This window comes from Coregonus lavaretus (genome assembly GCF_964263955.1).
Source record: "Coregonus lavaretus genome assembly, chromosome: 1".
Classification (NCBI taxonomy): domain Eukaryota; kingdom Metazoa; phylum Chordata; class Actinopteri; order Salmoniformes; family Salmonidae; genus Coregonus; species Coregonus lavaretus.
In genome coordinates, this window is record NC_139988.1 from 56,116,406 (window position 1) to 56,141,379 (window position 24,974).

Genomic DNA, 24,974 nt, shown 5'->3' on the forward strand with positions numbered 1-24,974 from the left:
TTAATTTAATCGGCTCAGGCAGGAATTGATTTCAGTGTCCCAGATCACTGAAAGGCAAAACGGACACTCTGCAAGACCCCAGTAGAACGACATAAACTACAATGGATTATTCAACCAGCAAGAAAAAAGTGGTAGCTGTGGTGGGAGGTGGTTTGGTAAGAAATCAAAATGGAAGTGTGAATAATGTAAACAGGCTGCTGATATTTACTTTTATAAAAACCTTGTCACAACATGAACAATTTATCTAATCTATGTCTAATCTATTTATAAAATATAAGGACTAACTGTAAGTTGCTCTGGATAAGAGCGTCTGCTAAATGACTAAAATGTAAATGTAAATAAGGGTAATCTATTTCTATTTTGTGATACTTAATTTCTTGAGGTTGTAGATGCTAATAGATGCTGCCTGCACCATAAACTAATGCAAAAACATGCAAGCCTTTAACAGACTCATTCAATCCTCTCTCAGGTCGGCGCCTTGAATGCCTGCTACTTTGCAAAAAGAGGTTTTCAAGTAGAGGTCTTTGAATCTCGAGACGGTAAACACTTGATTATACAACATATAAAGTGCTTCCTCTTATTTTGAACAGCTACAAAGTAGTCTGCATCTATTTTGGAAGTATGCACTGCATGCAGTCATTAGTCATTACAAAATTCCTAACAACAGAGCACAATGGCTTCTGTCCTGGTAGCAATCAAACAGCAATCTAAACATGCGTCAAAATATGACACTGGTTTCACAAGCATTCACCAGATGCAGAGAAATTACATTTGGATTGACCAGTAGCTTGTGTATGTTACCCTTGAGTATAGTCATACCTGAATGTTTGATCTCTCTGTCCGTCTCTGATCCTGACCAGATATCCGCCAAGCCAAAATAGTCAAGGGAAGAAGCATCAATCTAGCTCTATCTCACAGGGGTCGCCAGGCATTGAAGCAAGTGGGAATGGAAGACACGGTATGCTGTCCTGTTTTGTCCTTCTTGGCTACCACTTTGGGAAATTGAATTCCTAGTCTCAAGAGCACGTAAGAGATGAGAACGGAACCAGGCAGCCGCTCTTTGTTTTTATTTTGCTGTATTCATAATGATGAAATATTCAAAGTGACCAGGCCCCCTGGGTACATCCGGATGGCCCCCTGTACTCAGTTCTCTAAAATGTTATATTCTAACAACTGAGGTCAGCAATTATATTATTTTATTGGGCACACATTTGATGCACCAGGGGTGTTATGTATGCCTCGGCAGGCACAGCTTCAGAATGTTATTTTACATTTCCATAGCATGACAGGGTCACGTTTGCTTCGCCAGCTTTTCAAGTAAACCTTTTTATTTTTTTTCACCTTTATTTAACCAGGTAAGCCAGTTGAGAACAAGTTCTCATTTACAACTGCGACCTGGCCAAGATAAAGCAAAGCAGTGCGATAAAAACAACAACAACAACACAGAGTTACATATGGAATAAACAAAAACAAAACGTACAGTCAATAACACAATAGAAAATCTATATACAGTGTGTGCAAATGTAGTAAGTTATGGAGGTAAGGCAATAAATAGGCCATAGTGCTAAATAATTACAATTTAGTATTAACACTGGAGTGATAGATGTGCAGAAGATGATGTGAAAATAGAGATACTGGGGTGCAAATGAGCAAAATAAATAACAATGTAAATAACAATATGGGGATGAGGTAGTTGGGTGGGCTAATTACAGATGTGCTGTGTACAGGTGCAGTGATCGGTAAGCTGCTCTGACAACTGATGCTTAAAGTTAGTGAGGGAGATATCTCTTCAAGGGCAGTCATGATGAGGGACAGAATGAACTTAGGTAGCCCATATTTAGAGCCAAGAATATCCACTTTCCTGAACTACGGCCGAACGGATAGATGTGTTTGAAATGTTTTGCCAATTGTTGTTGCTAGAGAACTTAGTGCTGGATTCCTTTTTCAATATGTTTGTTTTCACCATGTTATTGTTGATACACTGACAATGTAAAAGTTCATGAGCAAATCTGACCAGTTTGATTTCTTCTCCAGATTGTCTCCAAAGGAATCCCCATGCATTCCAGAATGATCCACTCTTTGAATGGGACACAGTCCCCCATTCCTTATGGCAAGAAAGGCCAGGTAACGCCTACACACACCACACTGTAACTCCCATTAGATAGATTAAGAATTAATTCTACACGCAAGACAAAGTATGACCATTATCTTGTAACACAGTACTCTGTCAGCCTTTTGTATTACTTATGTATAATTACAGTATCTTAAATACATCATTGAGTACGGTTACATGCACACAATGATATGATTATTGTGAATAGTCAGATTAATATAATAGTTCGATTTAAACGTTTACATGCTTTGCAAGAAGAACAATTTCCCTAATAATCCTGTTTACATGGACACATCTGAAATCAGACAACATAATGGGACTTTGATTATTGCAGATAATCGGCTATCAAAATACACGTTCTAACACAGCGACCATGTTATTTTTGTGAAAACTATTTTATTCTGAGTTCGGACATATAAAGTTTGTATTTTAAAACTATTTCTAAGATGGATACTTTCAGTTTTTCCGAACTCACTTCACTCGCGCAAAAGAAGGAAGCTCGCGCTTCTCGTGCTAGCACATGCGCAGATCAAATACACCACTGTAACTTTGATTAAGGTGTTTAAGTGTCATAATAATTTGAAAGATTGCTCAGAAAACCAGTTGTTTTAATCGGTGTATGCTTACTTCGATTATGACCTTATGCCGATTTAAGATAAGCAGAGTAAAGTGTTTACATGACTAACTGCCATAATCAGTTTAATATCGAATTATTAGTGTGCATATAAACATACTCATTGAGTCACTCCCACTCTCTCGTAGTTTTTACACTGTCTCTGTAGCATAAGGGTCGTTCTTGAATTGCGGTGTCATTTGGATATGGCATTTTGGAATAAATTAAGTACATTTTTCTAGATTTATTTTCTTTCTATACAATATATTAAATACTTTTTTGTTTACTTTCTAGCATTCAAAATAATAGATCGATATCTCTAAATCTCCAAAATAAGTCACTTTAACTCCACTCATCACTACTGGGACAAACCCATTTTCTTGCCCTAAGTACTTCAATCAATGCAAAAAATAATTGCAGTATAAAGGACTTGCATTATGTTTTATCATTGATGAACAGTTCAATACATAAACAGTTAAAGAGTGCCAAAGTGGTGGAATCTGTGCTGAGTAATGTTATAATAACAGTTGATTATGGTTCATTCTTGAATTGGAGTGGCATTTGCGTCGCTTGCATTTGCAACCAAGAAAGTGCATAGAGATAAAAACATGGTCAGTGGCCTCAGATTTACTGAATCAACAGGACCTCTTCCATCCCGAAGGGACTCTGTTAATCATTACACTTGTTTGCGACAAGGAGCAAAGGGAATGAGGGTTGTGTGATTCATCATCTCGAAAATCCCTTAAATAAAGCAGGCCTTTATTTCAATCCCAGAATACTTGATTACATTTAATTTCAAATTAACACCTGTCTTAGGTTCTCACGGTGTGAATAGTCAGTTAAAGCTGGAATCTTTAATGGTGAAACTGCCACGTCCGTTTGCGATATTACAATAACAAAGAAGTTATTGCAAACAACTAACATAGTTTTTTTCCCCTCTGACATCATTGCACGTGCGATAGAACAGCAGCATATGTACTGCACTTTTTTTTTACCACAATGTGGGATGCTCCCCTGCTCTGCTTCGTCAAACAATAACAATGGCCATGGGGTGGGCAGTGGCGCTGTTTCCCCTATCATTTCAAAAACTTTAGCTGTGCTTGATTGAGCTTGCTTGTTGAAATGGAACCAATAGAAAAATCGCCAAAAGTGCAAACACTGCCCACCATGCACACTAAAGCAAATGCTTAAAGTATTTGAAAGAGTACAAATAGTATTTGAACTCATGTCTGCACTGGTCACAATGGGCTGTTGAGGTCAAGGAGGGTGATAATCCAGACCTGAAACAAAGCACAATGTACCTGTTATATTTATTTTAGCTTGAGAGGAAGCTTTTTAATCTATTACAAGGTTTATGACTTCAGACAACACCGTAAAATGTACACCAGCCCACCGTGACCATTGTAGACATTAGTTCAAATAGTATTTGCACTCTTTCAAATGCTTTAAGCGTTTGCCTCAGACTGCCGGGAGTGCCAGTTGGGTGGTGTTTGCATTTCGGAATTTTGTATTGGTTCCATTTCAACAAGCAAGCTCAATCAAGCACAGCTAAAGTATTTGAAATTATAATATTTAAACCCAGGTCTGGCCTAGTGTGGTGGAAACTTCCCAACATTGTCACATCATGTTTCTGTTTGGTTCTGTACCTATGATAGATGGCATGAGCTGTAATTCCACCCTATAGTAAAGGTGATGCTCAGCTCAGGACAGGTACCCTGCAATATGATGATGGAGGGAGGGGAGCACTATTGTCTACACTGAGCTGTGGGGAGTCGTGTTTTTGAAAGGGGTTAACCTCTGTCTTCTTCTGTCTTTAAAGGGGAACTATATTTAGGCCACCGTCTTCATAGTAGCCCACTAAACTCAGTAATCCCTCTGTCATTAAGAGAAGTGGGAAGATATGTAGATGAGAAAAAGTGAATAACACAGTCAGACATAGAAAAAAAGTTCTGGAAAATAATTAGGGGAGATCGGCTAGGCAGAGAGTGGTGATGGAGAGAGGGGTGGAAGGGGAAGACATGTTAGCTAATTCGAGAAGTATTTATTTCTTCTGGGGGAAAGAGAGGGATTTTATTCTACCCAATTGTTCAAGTAGAAAGGACAAGATAAAAAAGTGCACTCCCGATGGATGTTCCACTAAATCAATTATCCCATCCACTCAACACTTCAGAAGGTGATTTGAATCAAAGGCTTACTCATGCTATCAACTCAGTGATTCTTACTAGACAATAGACAAACTCCCCGATCCCACACACATTTCAGTCACTGAACGTTTTAAGACTCCCGAGCATTGCTTCTAAATGTATTTGAAATGTATTCCTTGTTGACAAGTATGTTTTTGTATAAAAAAGTGGTTGTGTCAGTTTTACAGGGTCACATTATTATGTGTAGTTGAGGGGTACTGTAACATCCTGTTCTCTTTTCAGCACATCCTGTCTGTCGACAGAGCCAACCTCAACAAAGAACTGTTGTCAGGTAGGAGAATGAAAATCCTTATTCCCATGATGCCTGAGGGGTATACTTCTATTGAAGAAAGGTCTACTCTGGGTTTTCTAAAGCTAGCCAGCTTCAGTTAGATTCACATTCCAGCTCAGGCTTCATCCATACTACGACAGTGGATATTGCTTGTACGCCTGCCGCTAACTCTAGCAGGCTTGGAACTGCGTGTGGATGTCACACATTCCTAGTCGAATGCCAGACTCTTCATTGAGGCAATGCTGAAACATAAATCCATGGGCAAGTCAGTGCCACATTTTAATTTGTGACAAAATCAAAATGAAAGAAAAGTTAGCTTGCAAATTCAGCAGGCTATGGTGTGAAATAGGCTTGTTGAAGGGCCGTCTTTATTTTATTACTTATCATTAATGCCGTCTTTGGGGTACTTATCAATGCACAAGCACCTTTTTTCCCACTCCTATCGATAACATAATGATATTAAGTCATACACAAGTTTTACTGTGCGTGAAGTTTCAAATTCATTATGTCATTACTAAATGTGTAATGTGAAAGGTATTTTAACATAATACTTTTTCAACACACAAAAAAACATTTAATGAATAAAATATTTAATCAGTCGTCTTCTTCAAATGAAGGGGATGATGACGCAATCTTTGCGAGAGGGAGGGAATCTGATTTCATTGGTCTTCAACTTGCGGCTCAGACACTTCATTCAGGATAAATGAGCGTCTGCTAAATGACTAAAATGTAAATGTACATAAATGGAGTTAGCCCTAAGATAGCCTGCCCAGGAGCATGTTAGTGCTGAAGGATTCGTTGCCATAGAAATTTACCTGGCTAAAAGGTGAGCCACTTTCGTGGTACCAGTTATCCAGAGTTGAACTCAGAGTTGACCGAAGTTACCTCGCTAACTAAGTATAGGGCTCTGGAGAGCATGTCAGATTCTCAATATTGTATGTGCTTATTGAAATGCAGTATGCCTATCCACTCATCTTGAATGGCAAATAGGTTAATCTTGTATTATCTACCTGTAGGTCAATCTGCCATTTCTAAGATTAAATAAGATAAATTATTAAGATGAACATGAATAGTTTCCCTCACCTTATGTGCTTGTTAAAAGTACGGTCTTAAAACTATCTGTAAAGTTTAAGGTTAAATAGAGATGTCTTTTTCTTTCCACTTGGCTTAACCACTGACATTTTTTAAATAATTTTAATACAGAAGATTTCCCCTGGGTTTAACATATTTCCATGGTTCTCATTAAAGTGCATGAAGGCTTAGACATTAAATACTGTACAATTTAAACACTTGCACCCCAATCCCCCCTTCCCCCCAAAATGTGTCAATATTGGACTATACATTGTGCCTTCATGTATTATACTTATGCAAAAATGTTTATTCTATTCTACTGAGCCATTTACTTTATGTTTGTACTCTTATATTTTATTATTTCTTATTGTTGTAAGTAAGAATTTAGTTGGACGGTGTATACCATGTGTATCCTGTACATACGACTAATAAAACCTAAGGCTGTTTTTGGGTCTAAAAATATGTTTGCCTAATGTTAAATGAAGCTCTACAGCCTTGGGGTAGAGATAATAGGTTAGTGAGAGGATGATTCTTCTGACTAATGAGACACATAGGGGTTTCTGTTATGGGTTTTCTAATAGTCTACATCAGGGATGGGCAACTGGCGGCAGCACCCCTTTTGAAGGCCCTCGGATCAGTCAGGGTCTCAAATTACTGTTGCCAGTTAGAATAGTAGAATACACAAGGTGCAATTTTGAAATTTGGTTGTGAATCAGCAGTTTTTCTCTTGTTATGTCAGTCACTGATAGTCAGTCAATTAGCCCATGTCAGCTTACATTTTTTAGATTGCTAAATTAGTTTAGCGGCCAGCTATCTAAACTTGTTATCATGGTCGATGGTGCCCCACATTGATTATGTTAGTCATTCTCACTCAAATATCATATTAAAAACTGCAAACATTTCTCTCCACCCTATTTCAAAATGTGTAGAATTGCAGGAAGTTTGATGTAAAACAGCTAATTTCCCTCTCCGCCACATGGCAAAATGAGTAAAATTGCATGAAATGAGTTATAAAAATGCAAAATCTTCTCGCCGCCTCATGGCAAAATGTGTAGAATTGCTTTAAACCGCAACATTCTTAATGTGTAGAATTGCACTGAATTAACTCAAAAATGTTTTATCTGCTGTCAAGAGGGGGGCATGGATGAGGTTACGCAGACCCACGAGCGACTGTGACCCTCATGAGGGGTTCAGATTTTTGTGGCCCCCAACCCCATCAAAGTTGCTCATCCCTGGACTACATGGTCTGTTATCAACAGTAGGGCAGTTTCAGGCACATTGAACTCTGAAGATCAAAGGGCCTTCTGTCACTATGTATACTAAAATGTGATTGACATGCACACACAAGAAGAGCTATACTCATGAATGTTTAAGTAGACTAGTAAATGTCATATAATAGACTAATGTAGTCAATCATGTCATATAACAACAGCTCTAGACTGTGTTTACTACACAGTCAACAATATCTATACAAGCCTTTTACAATGGTTTTGTAAGGCTTTTTGTAAGGTTTTGCCCAATGTTTGCTGTGTCATGCAAGTCTAATTATTTAATGCTTTGTTCTGTAACTGCAGCGGCAGAGACGTATTCAAACACAAAGCTGAACTTCGCCCACAAACTACTCAATTGGAGCACTGAAACAGGGTCGATGACCTTTCTCAGGTAAATAGTTACTAATCACACGGACGGACACACACACACACACACACACACACACACACACACACACTCACATTAACTCTACCTCCCTCTCTCTTTCTAAAGTGTTGACTAAAGTTGCCTTGTTCTTGCTTTATTGCTTTCGGTTGGACTCTGTGTTCCTGCATTTAATTGCATGTAGCCTAGTGTGTGTGTTCAACAGCATACATGTTGCTTTTAAGCCTCTGGGTAGATTTTTTTTATAGGTCTGTAATTGGGTGGGCTTGAGGTAATTGTGTCATACAATTTAAAAGCAAATTAGCAGCAAAACCTCCCTACCGCTGTGAATTATTAACTTAGGTAGAATGTTAGTGAATAAGCCCTATTTAAAATTAATTATAAACTGACACATTTATTGACATTGAAGTTTTTAAATGATCACATTTAATGAATTACAAATGTAATAGCATCTATCTGTGGAATGATGTTGGTGGTACTGTATGGTGTGTCTAAGGGCTGATGGTGCAAAGGAGGAGATCCAGGCAGACTTGATTGTGGGGTGTGATGGAGCATTCTCTGCCATCCGGAAACAGTTCCTCCGTCAGAGCCGTTTCAACTTCAGTCAGACCTACATCCCCCATGGGTACCTGGAGCTCACCATGCCCCCCATCAATGGAGAGGTTGGTCCTCTGATGCTCAGAACATGCCACACAGGATCAGGCCAGGGGCCATATTCAAAAACAGTCTCAGAGTAGCAGTGCTAGGATCAGTTTAGCCTTTTAGATAATAATGAGTAAAATTATATGAACAGAGGGGACCTGCTCCTAGATCAGCAATCCTACTCTAAGACAATTTTTGAATACGGCCCATGTTTCAAATAGTTTACAATTAGCAAAGCTACTGTGTCTGTTCTATATAATGTGTTTACCTTCTTTATACTGTTATAATGCCGTCATTTCTTTTACTTTGCTCCCAGTTTGCCATGAAGCCCAATTATCTGCACATATGGCCACGCAACACATTCATGATGATTGCTCTGCCCAACTTGGTGAGTCTAAATAGAACACTGTGTTTGTTTACCCTCGTCTACATACTCTATCTATCCTCTCAGCTTCATTATCATGTGCTAAACTTGATAATAGAGGGTAGGTAAGTTTAAACACGTTATGAGAAAATGTCTCTAAAGAGATGTAAAATATACTGCTTTTTATTTAACCCCCTTACAAACAGGCCCATTTTAACAACATTCTTGCCTGCATACACGCCTTTTATACCTCCCGTGCGTATGCCGGCATGCTGGGGATGAGTGGTAGTACTGGTGTGCAGATGTGTGGGCGTATATTTTAGTAAATCCATTGAATATAAACCATCAAAAATAAATATATTATTTAATTTAAGCCGAGTGTACATTGCACGACTTTCAAAGTCCTAACATCGCTGAGCCTCTCACATTAAACGACCGTCTTTCCTGTAGTTTTTAAAAACTTCAAATCAAATCAAATCAAATTTTATTGGCCACATGCGCCGAATACAACAGGTGCAGACATTACAGTGAAATGCTTACTTACAGCCCTTAACCAACAGTGCATTTATTTTAAATAAAAAAGTAGAATAAAACAAAAAAGTGTTGAGAAAAAAAGAGCAGAAGTAAAATAAAATAACAGTAGGGAGGCTATATATACAGGGGGGTACCGGTGCAGAGTCAATGTGCGGGGGCACCGGCTAGTTGAGGTAGTTGAAGTAATATGTACATGTGGGTAGAGTTAAAGTGACTATGCATAAATAATTAACAGAGTAGCAGCAGCGTAAAAAGATGGGGTGGGGGGGGCAGTGCAAATAGCCATGATTAGCTGTTCAGGAGTCTTATGGCTTGGGGGTAGAAGCTGTTGAGAAGTCTTTTGGACCTAGACTTGGCACTCCGGTACCGCTTGCCGTGCGGTAGCAGAGAGAACAGTCTATGACTAGGGTGGCTGGAGACAATTTTGAGGGCCTTCCTCTGCCATCGTAGTGGTGCACACGCTAAACAATCCGATCTCAAAAACTTGTCTGGGATAGCGAAATCGGGGCCAAAATTATTTTGTGTACACCCGGCTTTAGGCAGGTCCTAAAAAACATTATGAGGCTAATAAAATGTATTTTCAAAACAATAGAATGGCATATTGTTAGTTTAATTAAGTTACGTCCAAATGAATGAAATCAATAGTTCATTATTTTGTTCATTAAACAGACAAGACACACCTACCTGATCATAGTCAACACACACATATTTTGTAGTAAGGTAATAATGGAATATAACAGAATAAAATACAAATGATATTTTTTCCCACACAACTTGTGCCATGGAATTGTGTGGAACCACTGTCATATAAAAAAGGGACATTTTTAAACAGAGTTTTTTCCTACCCACTCGACTTTGTTAGGGAGCAGGTGTAGGGTCCTACATTGAGAGTATCTTCGTCATGATTCCAAAAGAAAATAATAGCAATCCTATTTTCATAAGCATGTGAGTCTTGTTCATATTTCACAACCTCCGCAGGCTTTTGGAGTTGCCTCAAGCAAAATAATAGGCCTACACTTGATTGAGGTTACATTATTTCATGCTAAATGTTTCTGATCAGTGATCGATGAGCAAATGAATAGATGAGCTATACATACCACTTCCACTTATTTGGCCAGCCAGAAACCAATTAACCAAATAGCCTATGCAGACGGAGGTTCAGTGAAACAAAATCACATTGATTGAGACAAGACAGTGAAGTCACAGGCTTTTTTTTGTCAGGAGTATGCTAGGCTACAAAACGACTGCGAGTGAAGAGCATAATAATCCACCTGTTAAACTACATAACATTCTGGCAAAATGTTCTAATAAATGAGCCAACTAGACAAGATGAGCATGAGCAGCACTCACCTCAATTTAGCTAACGTTTCTAAAGCCCTTCTGGCTGTGCCGGGTGGAGATTATAAGAGTACATGGCCATTAAAGCCAGATCGTTCTTCAAGATGTTGAAATGTTTATAGATGACCAGCAGGGTCAATAATAATCACAGTGTTTGTAGAGGGTGCAACAGGTCAGCACCTCAGCAGCCGAGCATTCAGAGGTTGAGAGAGGTTGAGAGAGAGAGTTAAGAGAGACTTAAGTTCACACATGACACCAGATAGGACAGACTGACCCTAGCCCCCTGGCATATAGACTATTGCCGCATAGATACAGCATAGCCTAACCAATGTCCAAACGGCGATTCAGTGAAAACTCAAATCTGACATTGATTGATTTATCAAGACGAGTCCCCACTCTTGTCTCAAAGCAGCGTAATGGCGCTGTCCCAATCAAAACGGTGCTGAAATTATAATCTAGTTCACCACATGCAGGTAGGCTATTGCTTCAAATATATTACAATAATTGGATGACTTTGGGAGTTTAAGTAAGCAACAGTTTGATATATGCCTTCAGTTGCATAAGCCTACACTAGTCCAATATTTGAATCATTCAGTGATATTTATTCCCACAGTAATTATTTATGGATCCATCCAGTTGTGGTTAAGAAAACAGTGCATGCTTAGTGGTGGGCTATGCGAAGAGATGGGAGAAGTGACATGCCTTGGAAAGTTTAGATCTGGCAGGAGGATGGTTAACTGCCGCTGCCTAGCAACCATCAAGAGTTTAAGAGCGTAGTGGTGCCAATGACGCCTCAGCATTGTGGCTCTGTTTACCAAAATAATTACGAGGTCATTAGGTGGAGATACATTTTTCGGCTTTGATACCGGCAATACCTTTCAGATATAAGGAAAAGGCGGTATGGTAAAGTTTGCGGGAAAATGCCTTAGTATGAAAGGGATCATAGAGACCTAATGTAAAAGACCATATGGACTCATTAGAAAATATCAAAAGTCATTTAAACATTGTCACCTGAGCTGGCATATTCGTTATACAGTATGTCACTTTAATTACATATTTATATGTCACATTGCTAATCACCTGCAGGAGGACACAGTGTGAACAGGGATATTTCACTTTATCTAAAATAAACTTTTTAGTCACTAAACGTTTTCACCAACATCTTCACTTCTCAAATACCCTGGTTCCCACAGGTCGAGACTTACTTTTTAACAGAGGCGAACGCTCATACAAAATGTCAGCAAAGCGTTTATAGCAGATAGGCAGTAATCCCACCTCTCAGCCTCCACCACTGCTACTATTAATACCATTATTAACGTTCTGGCCTATTCAGCAAAAGAGGAAAAGCTGTTCTGTTTGAGTGTGGCTAGGTTAAAGCACCTCATTCAAGGGTACATTAGCACTGTCACTCAGTACAGCTCGAGGGTGCATTGGGAGGATTGTGAAAAATGCATTGCATTGCAAAAATACATTGCATTGCTGCCAAGGTAGCGACACTCCTAGGACCCGTGGGATAGGCTGGCCTGATGCCTAGTCAGCCAGGGCTGGCTAGGTAGCTGCTAACACATCACCATCTCTCTACACCACATCCATCAGTTCATGTGGAGCATCCATTTGTTAGGCTTACTGTGTTAATCTGCATACTGTTTGTTCTCAGGACAAGACTTTCACCTGCACACTCTTCATGCCTTTTGACGAGTTTGAAAAAGTTACCACGGGCGACCAGGTCATTGAGTTCTTCCAGAAATACTTTCCCGACGCCATCCCACTAATAGGAGCGTAAGTGACTTTCCATCCTTCCCTCCCCTCCATCCCTCCATCCATCCTTCCCTCCCTTCATCCCTCCGGCCCCCTTTAATTTCTTCTTGCATCAGGTCGAACCACATCCATCGTCTCCTGGGTGTGAAATTACTGACCCACCATTATGTGGCTTGGAGAGCTGAGTTTTGCATGTTGCAGCTGAGGTGTGTAACTCGTATAGGTCTTTTCAGGGTTGACTTGAAATGCAGCAGGAGAAACAGCTTTAATCCTGTTTACTTTTAGATCCCCCACCCACTGTCTAAATTCACAGTTACATTAAAATAAAGAATGTAACACCTACAATATAACACACCTATCTGAGTGTTGAAAAACAAATCCTAGCTGCCCTCCTCTGCCAATGCAAGCCCGAAGAGTATGACCATATTCTTCTCTCATTAGATACAATGGTTGAAAAGAGCGCATGGATAAGGTCATGCAGTGTAGCTGTATAAGAAATCAACATGTACCATACACTATGCATATCAATGTCATAGCGGTCATTGTGTGTCTCTCTGCTACCCTCTCTCACAGGGACGCTCTTAAAAGGGATTATTTCCGTCTACCAGCCCAGGCCATGGTGTCCGTGAAGTGCTCCCCATATCACCTTAGTGATAATTGTGTCCTTATGGGGGATGCAGCCCATGCTGTGGTGCCATTCTATGGACAGGGGATGAACGCAGTAAGTAGAAGTATATGCAGTATATACAGAGGGGAACAGCGAGAGGGGGAGGAGGATGGAAGATATGAGACCTGTGCGGTCCTGTGTGGCTCAGTTACGAGCATGGCGCTAGCAAGGTCATAGGGCCAAGGTCATAGTTTCACTGTGCCACTTAGCACATACAGTGCCTTCAGAAAGTAATAAACAAAGTATTCACACCCCTTTTTCCAAAATGTTTGTGTTACAGCCTGAATTTCAAATGGATTAAAATCATATTTTTTTTGTCACTGGCTTACACACAATACACCATAATGTCAAAGTGGAAGTATGTTTATTTTTGGGAATTTTATTTTACAAATGAATTACATTAATTAAAAATGTATAAAAAAAATTAAAAGCTGAAATGTCTTGAGTCAATAAGTATTCAACTCCTTTGTTATGGCAAGCCTACATAAGTTTAGGAGTAAAAATCTGCTTAACAAGTCACATAATACGTTGCATGGACTCACTCTGTGTGCAATAATAGTGTTTAACATGATTTTTGAATGACTACCTCATCTCTGTACCCCACACATACAATTATCTGTAAGGACCCTCAGCTGAGCATGGTGAAGTTATTAATTATATTTTGGATGTTGTATCAATACACCCAGTCACTACAAAGATACAGGCGTCCTTCCTAACTCAGTTGCCGGAGAGGAAGGAAACCGCTCAGGGATTTCACCATGAGGCCAATGGTGACTTTAAAACAGTTACAGAGTTTAATGGCTGTGATGGGAGAAAACAGAATGGCTCTACAACATTGTAGTTACTCCACAATACTAACCTAATTGACAGAGTGAAAAGAAGGAAACCTGTATAGAATAGAAATATTCCAAAACATGCATCCTATTTGCAAAAAGGCACTAAAGTAATACTGCAGAAAATGTGGCAAAGCAATTCACTTTTTGTCCTGAATGCAAAGTGTTATGTTTGGGGCAAACACATTACTGAGTGCCACTCTCCATATTTTCAAGCATAGTGGTGGCTGCATAATGTTATGGGTATGCTTGTAATCATTAAGGACTGGGGAGTTTTTCAGGAGTTCAGTCTGCTTTCCATCAGACACTGGGAGATGAATTCACCTTTCAGCAGGACAATAACGTAAAACACAAGGCCAAATATATACTGGAGTTGTTCCTGAGTGGCCGAGTTACAGTTTTTACTTAAATCTACTTGAAAATATATGGTAAGACCTGAAAATGCTTGTCCAGCAATGATCAACAACCAATTTGACAGAGCTTGAAGAATCTTGAAAAATGTTGCACAATCCAGGTGTGGAAAGCTCTTAGAGACTTACCCAGAAAGACTCGCAACTGTAATCACTGCCAAAGTATTGACTCAGGGGTGTGAATACTTACGTAAATGAGATATGTCTGTATTTAATTTTCAATACATTTGCAAAAATGTCTAAAATCATGTTTTCAATATGTTATTATGGGGTATTGTGTGTAGATGGGTGAGAAAAATAATCGATTTAATCGATTTTGAATTCAGGCTGTAACTGAACAAAATGTGGAATAAGTCAAGGGGTATGAATACTTTCTGAAGTGTCCTTTGCTATAAATGTATGCACTCACCATACTGTAAGTCGCTCCGGATAAAAGTATCTGCTAAGTGGTATAAGAAAGTAGCCTTGGCTTGTGCGAGCCGGAACGGCTGATAGGAGCAAGAGTGCCTGTTTTTATGGCTTGAGGCAGCTTGATGTACAAGTACACCCCCTGGACAGGACACTAAGTGGTATACATTATTATTCTTATTATAAAATATGACACCTTGATTCAATGTCATTTCAAACATATAGTTAACTAAGCTTATTTCCAGGGCTTTGAAGACTGCCTTGTTTTCGACGAAATCATGGACCAGCTCAACGAAGACTTCAGTGAGTAAACACACTGAATATTACAGACTGCACAGCAAATGTACTTTGACAGCCAGAGGACCAAAGTATCCAAATCCATTTCCCCCCGATGTCAAAGTACTTCCTCAACAACCAGCTAAATGAGTTTGTTTTGTTGGTGGAGCTGAATATACAGTACCAGTCAAAAGTTTGGACACACCTACTCATTCAAGGGTTTTTCTTAAATGTTACTATTTTCTACATTGTGGAATAATAGTGAAGACATCAAAACTATGAAATAACACATATGGAATCATGTAGGAACCAAAAAAGTGTTAAACAAATGAAAATATATTTTCTATTTCAAATTCTTCAAAGTAGCCACCCTTTGCCTTGATGACAGCTTTGCATACTCTTGGCATTCTTTCAACCAGCTTCATGAGGAATGGTTTTCCAACAGTCTTGAAGGAGTTCCCACATGCTGAGCACTTGTTGGCTGCTTTTCCTTCACTCTGCGGTCAAACTCATCCCAAACCATCTCAATTGGGTTGAGGTCGGGGGATTGTGGAGGCCAGGTCATCTGATGCAGCACTCCATCACTCTCCTTCTTGGTCAAATAGCCCTTACACAGCCTGGAGGTGTGTTTTGGGTCATTGTCCTGTTGAAAGACAAATGATAGACCCACTAAGTGCAAACCAGATGGGATGGCGTATCGCTGCAGAATGCTGTAGTAGCCATGCTGGTTAACTGTGCCTTTAATTCTAAATAAATCACAGACAGTGTCACCAGCAAAGCACCCCCACACCATCACACCTCCTCCTCCATGCTTCACGGTGGGAACCACACATGCAGAGATCATCAGTTCACCTACACAAAGACACGGCGGTTGGAACCAAAAATCTCCAATTTGGACTCATCAGACCAAAGGATAGATTTCCACCGGTCTAATGTCCATTGCTCGTGTTTCTTGGCCCAAGCAAGTCTCTTCTTATTATTGGTGTCCTTTAGTAGTGGTTTCTTTGCAGCAATTCGACCATGAAGGCCTGATTCACGCAGTCTCCTCTGAACAGTTGATGTTGAGATGTGTCTGTGACTTGAACTCTGTGAAGCATTTATTTAGGCTGCAATCTGAGGTGCAGTTAACTCTAATGAACGTATCCTCTGCAGCAGAGGTAACTCTGGGTCTTCCATTTCTGGCGGGCCTCATGAGAGCCAGTTTCATCATAGCGCTTAATGGTTTTTGCGACTGCTCTTGAAATTTTCCGGATTGACTGACCTTCATGTCTTAAAGTAATGATGGACTGTCGTTACTCTTTGCTTATTTGAGCTGTTCTTGCTATAATATGGACTTTGTCTTTTAACAAATAGGGCTATCTTCTGTATACCACCCCTACCTTGTCACAACACAACTGATTGGCTCAAACGCATTAAGAAGGAAATAAATTCCACAAAATAACTTTTAACAAGGCACACCTGTTAATTGAAATGCATTCCAGGTGACTACCTCATGAAGCTGGTTGAGAGAATGCCAAGAGTGTGCAAAGCTGTCATCAAGGCAAAGGATGGCTACTTTGAAGAATCTCAAATATAAAATATATTTTGATTTATTTAACACTTTTTTGGTTACTACATGATTCCATATGTGTTATTACATAGTTTTGATGTCTTCACTATTATTCTACAATGTAGAAAATAGTAAAAATAAAGAAAAACCTTGGAATGCGTAGGTGTGTCTAAACTTTTTACTGGTACTGTACATGTTTTATTTCATGCACCTGCGTATGTCTGTGGTTGTTGGGAAAAGGCAGAAGACAAATTTCCGTTTTGACCACAATGGACAATAAAGTATAATCTACTGTATATATTATATTCTATTCATTCTGGTTCTTTCAGGTGTTGTTCTGCCTGAGTACACCAGAGTCCGAGTCCCAGACGACCATGCCATCGCAGACCTGGCCATGTACAACTACGTCGAAGTAATTGAGCACCCATTTAGCTATTGTACAAAATCCATTACCAGGGTCTTATTCATCATGGCATGCAACGAAAAACATTTTCAAACATTTTGCAACGGAAACGGAAATGACCAACTCCAAGTAGTTACTCCCTGTTTCAGAATGTTTTCTACGGTTTGGTGCCTAATGAATACAACCCAGTTTTGCCACGCACAACTACAGTGATCAAATTTTATTCCCGACATGCGCCGAATACAACCGGTGTAGAGATTACCGTGAAATGCTTACTTACAAGCACTTAACCAACAATACAGTTAAGAAAATAGAGTTAAGAAAATATTTACTAAATAAACAAAAGTAAAAAATATCAATGTGCAGGGGTACAGGTTAATCGAGGTAATATGTACATGTAGGTAGGGGTAAAGTGACTATGCATAGATAATAAACAGCGAGTAGCAGCATAGTAAAAACAAAGCGGGTGGGTGTCAATGTAAATAGTCCGGGTGGCCTTTTGATTAATTGTTCAGCAGTCTTATGGCTTAGATAGAAGCTGTTAAGGAGCCTTTTGGACCTAGACTTGGCACTCTGGTACCGCTTGCCGTGCGTTAGCAGAGAGAACAGTCTATGACTTGGGTGACTGAAGTCTGACAGTTTTTTGGGCCTTCCTCTGACACCACCTAGTATATAGATCCTGGATGGCAGGAAGCTTGGCCCCAGTGATGTACTGGGCCGTACGCACTACCCTCTGTAGCGCCTTACGGTCGGATGCCGAGCAGTTGCCATACCAGGTGGTGATGCAACCTGAGGGGGAAAATGCATTGTCGTGCCCTCTTCACAACTTTCTTGGTGTGTTTGGACCATGATAGTTTGTTGGTGATGTGGACACCAAGGAACTTGAAACTCTCGACCCGCTCCACTAAAGCCCTGTCGATGTGAATGGGGGCGTGTTTGCCCCTCCTTTTCCTGTAGTCCACGATCATCTCCTTTGTCTTGATCACGTTGAGGGAGAGGTTGTTGTCCTGGCACCACACTGCCAGGTCTCTGACCTCCTCCCTATAGGCTGATGCTGTCTCATTGTTGTCGGTGATCAGGCCTACCACCTTTGTGTCGTCAGCAAACTGAATGATGGTGTTATAGTCGTGCTTGGCCACGCAGTTGTGGGTGAACAGGGAGTACAGGAGGGGACTAAGCACTTACCCCTGAACACGCACCCCTGATTTCAGCGACACTGGATCTGGAGAATTATATGATGAAAAAGCTCCATTTAGATAATGTAGCCCTGTAAAAGGCATGGTGTTGACTTTTTTAATCAATGAAAGAGCAAATGTGAGCTGAACCTCATATCTGTGTAACGTAATAGGTTATCTACTTAGGTTGGACTCTGTCTGCATCAATCAATAGCTTAACGGCCATTGTCATCGATTCAACATTTCTCAATTATGGCTTTTACAGTGTGTGATTAATAAATGGATGAATCTATATAATCTCCAACATTTAATGATGCCACATTGAATGAATTAGTGGCACCAAGAAGACAACATAACACTAAGACAGAATCCAAAGGTTATCTGAATCCCACGTGATTTGCAGACTCAATTATGCCAATTATCGCCAGCTAATTAGCATCAATGATTATTGTCATTTCATTTTTCATAGCTCTTGTCTTCCAAGATGTTCAGAGAGACTATCCACAGGCACAGCAGAGAGGTGTACGTACATTTCCCTCTGCTTTGGGCAGAGGTTGGGGAGATTGAGTTGATTGAGTCCGGAGTAATTGACAGCAGGCCAACGCTCCATCACATGCTGACAGGAAGCCAGCTCACACTAACCATCCATCCTTTAATTCATCCCTCTGTGCACAAAGACGGTAATTGGTCTTAGTGTTACCCTCCCCTTGTATACTGTCACGTTAGCCGTGTAATCATTCTTCCCCGAGATCACACGTGACACACACAGCCGCAGCACTCCATTAGATTACAGAGCTAAATTTAGCATTCGCTCTACAGAGATACTTGAGAAAATTGGCACCCAATGCCCTTTAATGAGCTTGTTTGTTGATGGCATTTGTGGAGGTGAAATGTTCAAAAGGGCAACAAAAAAAAAGCACAAGGTTTATGATACTGTAGGTAATGCATGTGAAATCGGTTGGTCTATGGTCATTTTGAAAATGACATGCATTACAGGAGAAATAATGGGTTTTTCAGTATGATGAGTACATGTAATGAATCTGATTCATCCAGAGTACAGATGGCTTGATTTGCTAACAGATGTATTTTGTATCCTTTTAGATGCGGTCACATGTTAATTCCAAATGGTTCCTCTTCCGAAAATACGTCGACAATTTCCTCCACATTATCATGCCAAGGACAATAATCCCCTTATACACCATGGCAAGTTTTTTCGTAATACATTTAAATCCAATTGATAGTACATTTAATACGATTTTAAGTTTGCATTACTGTGAAGGATTCTAAAAGTCTATTTGTGTGTTTCTGTATTTGTGTTTCTGTGTTTCACCATTCACAGGTTACATTTACCAGGACAAGGTACCATGAGGCAGTAAAACGCTGGCACTGGCAAGACAAAGTAAGAAAGGACATTGTACACACGTTCATTCTTCATTGTACAAGGGTCTTTAAGTGCATGCATTTAGAATTTTCTTTCATACAGTTGTGTCTTTGTGTGTATCTGCCCTTTCTGACATTTTGAAACTGCGCAAATCGTACTACTGCTTTTGCAAAAATCTTTTCAAAAGCAAGGTCAGAAAAGGGGAATCAATTCTAACCAGAGTGACCCAGCAAGATTATGCAGTAGGGCGCTTGTCTTGTTGCAACCAAAAATAAGATATAGTTCCCTGTCTGACAAAGAGATGTTGGTATGGTGGGTGGCCATGATGATTTGTAGAGGCTGAGGTTACTCGTCGAGGCTGTTGGCCCTGGCACTGCTTCAAGTTGTCTGACCTGCCATCTTTGATGACGTGTCATTTTTCTAATAAATATAATAACTTATGGATGCGGGGGGATGTCAAGGTTTCGTCAAAACATTACTCAAGTACAGACTGAAAGGCATGTGTAAGTGACGGGAGAGAGGCAAAGGGAGAGAAGATGGTGGCTATAGCACAGCACAGAAATTTAACTTGAAAAAGGATGGAGGGATTTTTTTGGTTCGATTTTATTTCATATTGGTTTTTAGACAATAGCCATAGACAAAAGGTTTGGAGATGGTTTGGAGATGACATAGCCTAATATAGACAGAAGCATGTCTGTTCTACTAAATATATATTATGTTACGCTGTGTGCACTGAACTGACATGCATGATTGTTGCTGACACTCTGATGTTCAGATGGTGTGTATAGCTGCTGGCAAAGTAATTTAAAGCCTATACTTTATCACTCAGGATGTAACTTTACAGTGCACCTATTTTTTGCCATGTAATGTTATTATTACAACTAAATCAGACAACTCCATAGTAGAATAGTTTACCTATTTACCTAGACGACTTCTTGTGTGTTCTATGCAAGAGTAATATTCCTCTTGAGGAAGTTGGGAGGGCCATATGAGGGAAGCATGTATTCTGTATTCTGACCAATGATGTACACTGAGCATACAAAACATTAAGAACATCTTCTCTTTCCATGACATAGACTGACCAGGTGAATCCAGGTGAAAGCTATGATCCTTTATTGATGTCACTTGTTAAATCCACTTCAAATCAGTGTAGATGAAGGGGAGGAGACAGGTTAAAGAATAGTTTTTAAGCCTTAAGTCAATTGAGCAATTGAGACATGGATTGTGTATGTGCGCCCTTCAGAGGGTGAATGGGCAAGACAAAATATTTAAGTGCCTTTGAACGGCACACCGGTTTGTGTCAAGAACTGCAACACTGCTGGGTTTTTCACGCTCAACAGTTTCCCGTGTGTATCAAGAATGGTCCACCACCCAAAGGACATCCAGCCAACTTGACACAACTGTGAGAAGCATTGGACTCAACATGGGCCAGCATCCCTGTGGAATGCTTTCGACATCTTGTAGAGTCTAGCCCCGATGAATTGAGGCTATTCTGAGGGCAAAAGGGCAGGGGTGCAACTCAATATTAGGAAGTTGTTCCTAATGTTTGGTATACTCAGTATATACAGTGAGGGAAAAAAGTATTTGATCCCCTGTTGATTTTGTACGTTTGCCCACTGACAAAGAAATGTTCAGTCTATAATTTTAATGGTAGGTTTATTTGAACAGTGAGAGACAGAATAACAACAAAAAAATCCAGAAAAACGCATGTCAAAAATGTTATAAATTGATTTGGATTTTAATGGGGGAAATAAGTATTTGACCCCCTCTCAATCAGAAAGATTTCTGGTTACCAGGTGTCTTTAATACAGGTAACGAGTTTAGATTAGGAGCACACTCTTAAAGGGAGTGCTCATAATCTCAGTTTGTTACCTGTATAAAAGACACCTGTCCACAGAAGCAATCAATCAATCAGATTCCAAACTCTCCACCATGGCCAAGACCAAAGAGCTCTCCAAGGATGTCAGGGACAAGATTGTAGACCTACACAAGGCTGGAATGGGCTACAAGACCATCGCCAAGCAGCTTGGTGAGAAGGTGACAACAGTTGGTGCGATTATTCGCAAATGGAAGAAACACAAAATAACTGTCAATTTCCCTCGGCCTGGGGCTCCATTCAAGATCTCACCTCGTGGAGTTGCAATGATCATGAGAACGGTGAGGAATCAGCCCAGAACTACACAGGAGGATCTTGTCAATGATCTCAAGGCAGCTGGGACCATAGTCACCAAGAAAACAATTGGTAACACACGACGCCGTGAAGGACTGAAATCCTGCAGCGCCCGCAAGGTCCCCCTGCTCAAGAAGCACATATACAGGCCCGTCTGAAGTTTGCCAATGAACATCTGAATGATTCAGAGGAGAACTGGGTGAAAGTGTTGTGGTCAGATGAGACCAAAATGGAGCTCTTTGGCATCAACTCAACTCGCCGTGTTTGGAGGAGGAGGAATGCTGCCTATGACCCCAAGAACACCATCCCCACCGTCAAACATGGAGGTGGAAACATTATGCTTTGGGGGTGTTTTTCTGCTAAGGGGACAGGACAACTTCACCGCATCAAAGGGACGATGGACGGGGCTATGTACTGTCAAATCTTGGGTGAGAACCTCCTTTCCTCAGCCAGGGCATAGAAAATGGGTCGTGGATGGGTATTCCAGCATGACAATAACCCAAAACACACGGCCAAGGCAACAAAGGAGTGGCTCAAGAAGAACCACATTAAGGTCCTGGAGTGGCCTAGCCAGTCTCCAAACCTTAATCCCATAGAAAATATGTGGAGGGAGCTGAAGGTTCGAGTTGCCAAACGTCAGGCTCAAAACTTTAATGACTTGGAGAAGATCTGCAAAGAGGAGTGGGACAAAATCCCTCCTGAGATGTGTGCAAACCTGGTGGCCAACTACAAGAAACGTCTGACCTCTGTGATTGCCAACAAGGGTTTTGCCACCAAGTACTAAGTCATGTTTTGCAGAGGGGTCAAATACTATTTCCCTCATTAAAATGCAAATCAATTTATAACATTTTTGACATGCGTTTTTCTGGATTTTTTTGTTGTTATTCTTTCTTTCACTGTTCAAATAAACCTACCATTAAAATTATAGACTGATCATGTCTTTGTCAGTGGGCAAACGTACAAAATCAGCAGGGGATCAAATACTTTTTTCCCTCACTGTACATACCATGGATTGTTGATGCTATGTATTGGCCATTGAGAGGCTTTGAAGCCATCGGTCGCCCATATTGGCACTCCCCAGTAGGAGCAGTCTACCATAGGAATGAATGGAATTCTACAGTATTTCAATTATAAGGACAATATTACATGTTTAAATATTATACTTTTTTTTGTAGTGGGGACAGCAACATTAGTAATCTCATTATACTTTAAGGATTTTTTAGAAATATATTTTTTATTTGTATGTTTAGCTCACATAATTTTTTTTAAACGTATGCATTAAGGTGTCTGTAATATAATACAAATACATTTCTATAGCTTCCAAAATATATTTTACAATTGTGGGGGAGTGCCAAGATGGAGGTAAGGTGGCTTCAACACAGCACCCCTTATTTGTTATCTAGTGTATATATAAATCATTGATTCTGACAAGCAGTCAATGCAAAACACTTTTGAAAGTAGTTTTGGCAAATGTATTTTGAAAGCAGTTTTTACCTTAGTTTTCCATTGCTACCACATTTATTTCTCTACTCCTTTAATTTTTCAAATGCAGTTTTACAACCAGAGTTTCAAGCATTGTTTACCTGTAGCTGCGCAACAGAGCATGAAAGGGGAGGTTAACTTGGCTATAGACAATCGATCTGAGACTTAAGTTTCACTCATCAGATTGTTTTTAGCTTCAACACCTATTTTTATTCTCGTAATAACATTTCCTTTCACTTTTCATCCAATGGTTATTTCTAGTGCTTTTAAGACTCAAATTGTGCTATTTTGTTTCTTTTTGTAGCCCACATTTTTCAATATTTAAATAGTAATGCATTTGATTCATCCACTGTCTTAACGATGGAGGATAATTCGATTTCCAGTTAACAAATGTAATTATTTTGTTCCCCTCAGGTGATCAACCAAGGCCTGTTATGTGTGGCAGCGTCTGTCGTGGGGGGCTCCTACCTGCTAGTCAGATACCCCCCTAACATGCCAAACATCTCCATCGAGCAGCTGTGGACCAGGCTACAGGCCCTCAAGAGTCCCTTCTGAGGGTTTGTGGGCTAATACCACTTCCACCCAGATAGAGGAGTGAAAACTGAGCTACAAACAGCAGAGCTCAAACCCAACTGACCTCAAAACAGATGGAAAAATACAATGTTCTGTGACCCAATTACCAATGTCATTTTTTCATCATGTACTTAATAAACATTTAATTGACTGTAATTGAAGGCCTGTGGGGCACATTTTGTGTTAATGTACAGGTATAAATGCCAAAATTATGGAAACACCAACATAGTGTCTTAATAGGGCGTTGGGCCACCGCGAGCTGCCAGAACAGCTTCAATACGCCTTGGCATAGATTCTACAAGTCTGGAACACTATTGGAGGGATGCGACACCATTCTTCGACAATAAATTCTATAATTTGGTGTGTTGTTGATGGTGGTGAAAAACACTGTCTGATTCCATATGTGTTATTTCATAGTTTTGATGTCTTCACTATTATTCTATAATGTCAAAAACATTGTAAAAATGAAGTAAAACCCTTCAATGAGTAGGTGTGTCCAATCTTTTGACTGGTAGTGTATATGATGACATGGTGCCTATATGGAGCTGAATATGATAATAATCTCCTCATCAACTGTTTTCATAGGGGACAACCCAGGAGGCTTATGAAATTAGCTCCGTCTGCAACCTGGAGCCGCTGGAGTTTCTTATCACTGCAGACTGTGGAACCAGTCTGATCTTGACCACAATCTCTTCCCTCTTTAATTACATTCATATTATTCTACATGAATAATTCCACCAAATGTCATTTCACAGTGATTGCACTTATCACGCTAGCGAGTGTGGTGAAATTAAATAAGGAAGATTTTTAAAAATTGCATCTCATCCGCGGTTTTCTTAAAATATGATCTCTTCATTGTATCTGGATGTGACAAAGGCGGAGAGAGTGTTGTGCAGAATGTGCTGCTGCAATATTGTAAGGCTTTTTACCATCAGTTTGAAGCTGTATACAGTCATTCAGCACGATTGTGCTGCCAACCAGGAAAATAATAATTATCAATATCACTTCCTCAGCCAATCACTGGTCCATTAACACTGCTGGCCTCCGGTATCACACAGGAGGTCCTGTTAAAAAACAATCAAC

At 40.0% G+C, this 24,974-nt stretch overlaps 2 protein-coding genes across 3 annotated transcripts in view; one reads left to right on the forward strand and one right to left on the reverse strand.

Moving 5' to 3' along the window:
- The window catches only part of ide (insulin-degrading enzyme), a 65,694-nt gene extending 64,789 nt beyond the window's left edge, over window positions 1-905 (reverse strand). Inside the window, exon 1 of one of the 2 annotated variants that reach the window (XM_084169287.1) lies at window positions 820-905. The gene's annotated coding sequence lies outside the window, so the exon portion shown is untranslated. The remainder of the gene's footprint in view (window positions 1-819) is intronic. The other variant, XM_084169291.1, reaches the window with a different exon arrangement.
- kmo (kynurenine 3-monooxygenase) lies at window positions 67-24,378 on the forward strand. Its single transcript, XM_084169995.1, has 15 exons — window positions 67-155; window positions 470-539; window positions 861-958; window positions 2,035-2,124; window positions 5,153-5,201; window positions 7,847-7,934; window positions 8,425-8,590; window positions 8,887-8,958; window positions 12,464-12,585; window positions 13,138-13,285; window positions 15,128-15,185; window positions 17,037-17,119; window positions 19,387-19,488; window positions 19,625-19,684; window positions 23,733-24,378. The coding sequence occupies exons 1-15, from the start codon at window positions 102-104 to the stop codon at window positions 23,871-23,873; spliced, it is 1,401 nt and encodes a 466-aa protein (XP_084026121.1). The 5' UTR covers window positions 67-101; the 3' UTR covers window positions 23,874-24,378.
- The last annotated feature ends 596 nt before the right edge of the window (window positions 24,379-24,974 follow it).